The sequence below is a fragment of the Brienomyrus brachyistius genome, chromosome 1 (genome assembly GCF_023856365.1).
Source record: "Brienomyrus brachyistius isolate T26 chromosome 1, BBRACH_0.4, whole genome shotgun sequence".
Classification (NCBI taxonomy): domain Eukaryota; kingdom Metazoa; phylum Chordata; class Actinopteri; order Osteoglossiformes; family Mormyridae; genus Brienomyrus; species Brienomyrus brachyistius.
Window position 1 is genome coordinate 13,004,145 of NC_064533.1, and position 8,047 is coordinate 13,012,191.

The following is an 8,047-nucleotide window of genomic DNA, read 5'->3' on the forward strand; positions in this document are numbered from 1 at the left end:
CTGTAAGTGGTATTACTGCAGAGTGGAAGCGTTTAGCAACAACAGAAACTCAGCCACAAAGACGCAGATCGCGTGAAGTAACAGAGCGTGGTCGCCGAGTGCTGTGGCGCATAGCGAGTCGCCAACGCTCAGTTGACTCAGTAACTGCAGAGTTCCAAACTTCCTCTGGCATTAATCTCAGCACAAAAACTGTGCATCAGAAGCTTCATGGAATGGGCCTCCATGGCCAAGCAGCTGCATGCAAGCCTCACATCACCAATCGCAATGCCAAGCGTCAGATGGAGTGGTGTAAAGCACACTGCCAGTGGACTCTGGAGCAGTGGAAACGTGTTCTATGGAGTGATAAATCTCACTCCTCTGTCTGGCAGTCTGATGGACGAGTCTGGATTTATCAAATGCCAGGAGAACGTTACCTGCCTGACTGCACTGTGCCAAACTGCTGTTTGGTGAAGGAGAAATAATGGTATGGGGTTCTTTTTATGGGGTTGGGCTAGGCCCCATAGTTCCAGTGAATGGACAATTTCCAACTTAGTTTGGAGAAGGCCCTTTTCTGTTCCAGCATGACTGTGCCCCAGTGCACAAAGCAAGGTCCATAAAGACATGGTCGGGTTAATTTGGTGTGGAAGAAGTTGCCTGCACAGAGCGCTGACCTCAACCCCATCAAACACCTTTGGGATGAACTAGAACAGAGTTTGCAAGCCAGGCCTTCACATCTAACATCAGTTCCTGACCTCACAAATGCTCTTTGGGATGAAGAGGCAAAAATACCCAAAGACACGCTCAAAATCTTGTGGGAAGCCCCATGTCCCAGAAGAGTGGCAAAGGGAGAACCAACTCCACGGATTTGAATGGGATGTCATAAAAGTTCCTGTAGCTGTAATGGCCAAGTGCTCCAATACTCTTGTCTATACAGTGTATCATAAGTGTAAATTTGTGCACGGCTGGTGACATGGTAGTTCATGCTTAAATCCTTAAATGCAGCAAAGCGAATCATGTCAGTCACCTATGTGGCGTGTTTTCCAGCAGAATAAACTGCAGCATAGATTGATATTCAGTTAAACAGTCCATCCCTTTTCCATACTGGCCTGTCCCATTTAGGGTCACGGGGGGGTCTGGAGCCTGTCTCAGAAGCTATGTACTAATCCTGGATGGGGTGCCAACCTATCACCTATACAATGTGGCTTTATAATAAATATGCTTTGCAGTTGAAGTGCCACCCATGGAACTTTTCAGACAGCATGCTATGTAAACCACCCTGGTTGGGGCTCACCTTGGCGTGGTCTATGCGGACCGACAGCTCCTTTGATGCAAAGCCACCAAAAATAAGACTGTGCGTCGCCCCAATTCGAGCGCAGGCCAGCATGGTGAACATCGCTTGTGGGATCATGGGCATGTAGATGATCACCGGGTCCCCTTTCTTAACCCCGTGTTTCACCAGGACACCAGCCAGCTTCGACACCTAATGACATGGAAGAGAGGATAGTGCAGCTGCCCCTAGAATCTGCAGAAGTGATTACCACGGGGTTAAATTAATGCCGTGATATTTTAAATCGTTTTGTATAATCACGATTCTTCGTATTTAAGTCACGTGGAAGTTACGTGTTTGATCAATGTTCCAGCTTTTAATTAAAGTTTGTTCAAGACCGATAGAATCCATGTACGTCACTGTTCGCTAATACTCTAAGGAGATAACATGTGCATGATAAGAAAAAAATTATTCATTGTTGATCATTTCTATACATTAAACGAGGCCACATCTATCAGTCCAAGGACACCATACCTGAGTACAAAAAAATGTAACACTTTAAGGATATTGGAATAACGTGTTTTATAAAGCAGGCAAAGGACAAGTTTTTGCAAGCTCGCACCTCTTGTTGAAGTTGGGCGTAAGTAATGAACTGCTTTCGTCCGGTGACAGGACTGTCATATATAACAGCGGTCTGACTCCCCCGGCCGCTGTCAACGTGTCGATCCACGGCATTAAAGCACATATTCAGCTTCCCTCCGACAAACCTAACGCATATATACAAAAATGACGATGACACAAAGTTAAAGCCGCTAAAAAAGGTAAAAGGCTGAAGAAGAAAACGTTGCCAGTGGATGATTAACTTTAATAATCTATTTCAGGCTACACATACAGAAACGTATAAGAAAAACGTAATTGCAGTTAGATTCAAATTAGAATTCAGATGTCATTGAATCCAATTTCGATTTCTGTCAAAGCGGTGCATATATCTGTCACGTGTCATTTGGCTGTTTCCATACCACTTGGGGAACACTGGATCATTGCAATCCAACGTTCGACTGCAGGGTTCAAACCACGTTATGTTCTCGGCGACTCGACTCCAGAATGTTTCGGGGGTATCCCGGGCGGCCCTGAACACGTGGCTGTAGCTGCTACAGTGCCGAGGAGGTACAAGCGCAGGTTGCCTGCACGCAGCCTGGCCCTTGAAAAAAACTGCTTTGCTGGAAGTCCTCAAGTCCGCCGATCGTTTGAGGTGCCAGATTGTACTTCTTAACCACACCCTCTTTAAAGCTAGACTTTGCACAACCCACATCTCGCTACTTCTAATAAAAAGTTATGAGAGTCGGCGGTATTTCTAACTTCTTCTAAGTTTAAAAAGTGAAGAAAGCTGTTTAAATCACCAAAAACATGCAGTGTTTTCCTTCGCTTTCTGTTTACTAGCACAAAGGCACGCGTATCCTGCCAAAGTCTCTTCGGAGAATTGCGAATTATCATCGAAGCCCAAGTGGAGCTCTGACTATATGCGCAAACTAGGGTTGCCAGATGTAACTCTACATTCTGAGAACGATGTAAAATGAAGAGTTTCGAACGATCTGTCCAGAGTCCACTTATTAGCATTAATCCCCGAACTAGCATCACGAGTGCAGTTATTTTGTATTTTTTTTTTTTTTTTTTTGTATTTTTAACATTCGTTCCAGGGACCAGGAAATTAAACCTCAAAACGTAGGTATCGTTGTTTCAGGTTTTGTAACTTTAAGTCAGAGACTACGTCTGGCAATCTGCAACCGAACTATGAACTGGGTGTCAACATTTCGTGGGAAACCCATTTTCCTCGGTTGTACTGTTAATAGTTTTTTTAAAGTTTCGAGTTTCTAATTGAAATTATATAGAAATAGCAAGAAAACTTGTTTATTTATAATCCAATACCTGATTTGCAGGTATAGCAATTTTCAATACGTGGACGACAGTAGCTCTATATATATATATATCAAAGAACAAGATTACTGGCTAATGAACTGGTGTACAATTATTCTATTACGGGAGCGTTTACAAGTAATCATACCAGTCCAACTATGGATGTTGCCAAAATATATTTCAGTAACATTACTTCTTAATCGGGTATTTTTGGAATGTATAAATATGCTGCTCATTATAATGCTATAACAATAGTTATGTAACAGTGTAAAATATGCACTACCTCATCTCTTTGTTATCCATCACCATCAAATTATAAAATTTCTTAACTGTCATATTAAATTCATATCACAAATAAATACAAACAGTTATACAATTGCATGAATACCCTCTCGTGTCATTCCCTGAACGAGTTTCTGTACCTTTCTCACTGGACTCTGTAATTGCTAGAACAGTATTTGCAAGTGACTCCTGAACTTCACCAAAGGCTGCTTGTTAACCGCTGTGCTGCTGACTTCTTAAAGACACTGACTTCAAAGAGGAATCGGCTCCTTTAGCCGGGAACAATACGCGAGCCGTGCGCGCTTTCATTTTAGCCAAAGAGAATTTATACACCTTTCTATCAACTCTTCCATTGTATATTCTGCAGCCTTCTATTCATACATTAATCAAACAGGAGCATATGTTCCCAACCCTAATTTCTCCCCCTGAAAGCACAATAAAACTCATTTGAGCAAGACTGTTATTATTTCTATCACTTCTCCACTAGTGCTGGACAACATGCTGTATAATTTATGGCTTGCACCCCCAATGAATAAATGGGTGGGTTTATTTCCACGGTAGCGAAAAGTATCGACAGAAGAAATTTGTTTTTCATGTGCTGTTTTTGCAGATTAGCGGGCTCGCGAGCTGGCCGCTGTGTCCTGAATTAATTCGTCCGCACCACAGGCTGCATACATGCTTTTCACGAATTGCTGTTCTCAGACTCATTTAAACATTTATGTGCCAGCAAAATACACAAATGCCAGTTAGATACAGAAGTATTACTTACATTCAAAGTACGTAAGAGCCCGTACGTTCAAAGTACGTTCTCAGGACCTAACTAAAAAAACACTTCTTGAATTTTTAATTTGCTAATGATATTGCCCAGATAGCCAGAGGAACAGAACATAAAAATTCAAAAGCAGTGGCCCAGATAACAGCAATTTCTGTTCCTTTATGTATGTGTGTAGGCCTATTGTGTTAGGTTGCAGTGGATACCGCTTGTAGTGATCACGTCTGTCCGAGTGGAATTGATGATAATATGTAGATAATTATTATAACAGATTTTTTTATTTTTCTTTATGTTTCAGGCAGATTACCATATAACTGACATTTGTATATATATCATATGACTATATGGTAATAAAATGAACAGCGTGCCAGTTTACTCTATGTTATCGACAATATCAAAATACAGTACAGTTGTTTCAATTACTTTTCAAATTACAGTACTGTACAAATTAAATTACTGAACTGTGTATGCCTATAATTTAAATGCACAATAATACAGTACAGTATACTGTACATTGTCACGATCTGCATGGAACCTCGCGGCGATCGTGCGGGCAGGCGTGCAAGGAGCAGGCAGAACAGGCGAAGATTAGGGCAAACTACGGGTTTTATTGCGGGAATCAGGACTAGGGAACATCCGACACCAACAAACCACACCATAACCACAATGACGGACAAGGGATACAAGCAAGACCAGGACTTAAATGGACAAGACTGATCAAAATAATCGGACACAGCTGAGGGCGATCAGGGAAGCACACGTGGGTAATTAGGGGGCGTGGCACACACGAGGCGCGTACGAGCCAGGCATGACAGAACCCCCCCCCCCCCAAAGGCGCACTCTCCGGGCGCGCCTCAGAGGAGGCGACGGGTGGGACGAGGGAAACGGGACCTGGAAATGAAGAACAAACTTGTTAACGGAGCACAGGGAACAAGACCGAAATACAAAACATGGACAGAGACAGGACGTAGGACAGGATCTTACAAAGGACCGGGAACGCGGACTAGACAGATCAGAAAGGGTGAAACAGAGGGAACAGGCGGGACAAAAGGACCAGGAGTGCTAGGAGGGAACACCGGGGGACAAGGAGCAGAGACGGGCGGAACGAAGGGACGAGGAGCACATGACGGAGGGACAAAGACAGGAGGAGGAGTAAACACTGGAGGGACAGGGACAGGAAAGTAGGGAGAGAAGGAGGGGGAACTAAGGAGAGTCCAAGGGAGCCCCAGCGGGCGACGGGAGGCAGCCGGAGGGGCTGCAGGCGGCTGGGAGGCCAGAGCAGGAGGGGACCTCGGAACGGCCAAGGAGGCAGGGCGAGGGACCGACAGAGAGGACGAGAAGGGAGTCGGAGGGGACCCTGGCGAGGGCATGGAGAGGGGGGGAACCGCAGCAGGCGGCGACGTCCTCCGACGAGCCGGAGCGGGAGGACCTGCAGGCGACCACTGAGGAGCCGGCGGAGGGAGCGAGGCAGGGTCACGAGGTTGTGGAGGGGGACCTGCAGGCGACTGCTGACCCGGGGGGCCAGGACCCACAAGCACCGACCGAGCCTCAGCGCCGGTGAGGGAGGGCGAGCCAGGGGGCAGGGCGGGAGGGACCCCAGCCTTTCGTCTGTGTCCTCTCCCCTTTCGGGACATAGACATTACGGCCCCAGGTCGGGGTCGAGCTCGCCGGGATGAGGGTGCAGGAGTCACAAGAAGGGTCCCTGAGGGGTCCCATTCTAGCTCCTCTACCTCCGAGGAGGGAGGAGCTACGGTGGGGTCCTCTGGGACCTCCACGGGGACTGGGGCAAAAGGGACTGGAGAGGGGTCAGGAACATGAGTCTCTGGGGCCACATTCACTGGGGATGTAGGGAGCACCTCGGGCGTGGGCGCTGGAGCTGCAGGCAGAGGGAAAGCGCTTTTTGTAGTTTTGCTGCTGCATCTTGGTGGCTCGTTTTTGACAACTTATCACAAGCTTTAACGAGTCCACATTTGTCATTGAGAGAAAATGACTTTCCTTTCCCGTCATGTTTTCTGTACATGTAGACTGGTTACTGCAAGACAAAGTAGGGCAATCAGAGTAAAACGAAAAAAGAAAAAACAATTACCACAGTTTTAATTTTTCCCCATATGTTGTCATGCTTAAAAAGACCCAAAATGAACACTCTAAGCGGACTGCTTGATTACTATGACTGAATTATTTAATTAAACAGCATTTGTGGTGATTTTGTCAAAACCACCTAAACCGAGACCAGGTTATTACCAAAACCAGAGTGTACAGAGACCGAGACAAGACCAAGGCAGGGAGAGACCAAGACAAGACCAAGATCAAGGCAGGGCTAGACCAAGTTCCAAGTCAAGATCATAAACAGACCACTCAACACAACACTATATATATGTGGAGCATAGGCACCAACTTGGGGCTAGGCAGTATGGCCTAAAATTTGATTTGTGTCACAGTATAATTTGAACCCTGGACGTTTTTTTCTTAATTTTTTTATATAAATACTTCTGTACAATTTTTTTTTCAAATAAGACACATCTTATTGGTTGCATTTTAACTTTGAAGCAGGATGTTTTACGCCCAATCACAGTACTGTATTAACGAACAGATGAATATTAAGCCGTTGTGATAAATATTGAGGCGTTTTGATGAGTGGTCTTGACTGGTCTTGAAACAGAACCTTGACTCCTCTATGTCTCCTCTATCCTCTATGACCATGACTGGTCTCGAGTACTACAACACTAAGTATTGACCCAAGATTTTTGATCCATATAGGGGGCTGATCACTAAAACCGAAATCACTACAAACGGCTTTCACTGTATTTAATACGTTTATATTAATTTAAATCTGACAGTTAAATATTCACATATTAAATATTGCATCTCCATAATACAAGAGACATAGGGTATGTCCGCACTAATACGTTTTCGTTTAGTAATTAGTATTAGTGCAGACTCTCATTTACGAAAAAAAAATGCTACGCGTACATCAGTGAGCTCCGATTGGGTCGTTATTTCCCGATTAGCTCTCTTCGGTTCTATGTCTGCTCCTAATCGGTTATTCTTCACGGAAAGAAGAATGCAGGGTGAATGGAGGGTGTCCAAGGCTGGCTACCTGGCATATGTTATTTTGCTTACTTGAATGCAGCTAAATCGTGTTTTGCGTACATTGTACGCTGTTTACGGCTATTGTGAAATTCAAAACGAGACCCTGAACCCTGAAGTTTAAATGCAGCTCTAGCTTATGATAAAGACATCCAGCCATCGAACATTCAATGTACTGAAACTGAGGGGAAGACGATGAGACGTGAAGTGACTACATAACTAGATACCCGTGTTGCTGTGATGGTTCCTTTTATGCACACGCTACAGTACTGTGACATTTCGCTTCTGCTAAATAAAATACGTGCATTTACTTGAAACACATTGTGCGTCAGAGCAATCAAGTCAGGTCTTTATAAAAACTGAACTTTATCAGTAATCAAAGTCAAAACGAACAATTCGAAGTATATATTTCGGCACTTCTAGAATTATAAAACATTTTGGTTAGACAAAAAAACGTCCAAATCACACGTTGCCCTCGAGCTACCAAAAAAAATGGCGCCACTTCTAAAAATGCATTATAAAAGGTTTTGGTTAAATGTGCAAAGGAAAATGACGGAAATATATGTCTTAACTACTCATATATAATATATACAATTACACAAAAGCTACAGCGAATTATTTCTATAATCGTAAGCTACGTTATTTGCCTTTTACACAGGGCACCGTGAACACAGAAGTTTTGTTTTCAACTCTAGTGATTTAAATGAACGCGCACAATGCGGACGTAGAAATAATGACCAATAAGC

The 8,047-nt window shown here is 44.1% G+C and overlaps 1 protein-coding gene across 1 annotated transcript in view; it reads right to left on the minus strand.

The window, feature by feature from the left end:
• Window positions 1-2,745, minus strand: part of acss3 (acyl-CoA synthetase short chain family member 3) — a 31,691-nt gene extending 28,946 nt beyond the window's left edge. The window contains exons 1-3 of the mRNA XM_049010066.1: window positions 2,266-2,745; window positions 1,869-2,013; window positions 1,271-1,459 (exon numbers count right to left, since the gene is read on the minus strand). Coding sequence (XP_048866023.1) covers window positions 1,271-1,459; window positions 1,869-2,013; window positions 2,266-2,558 — 627 coding nt within the window. The 5' untranslated portion in view covers window positions 2,559-2,745. The remainder of the gene's footprint in view (window positions 1-1,270; window positions 1,460-1,868; window positions 2,014-2,265) is intronic.
• Window positions 2,746-8,047: the final 5,302 nt, after the last annotated feature.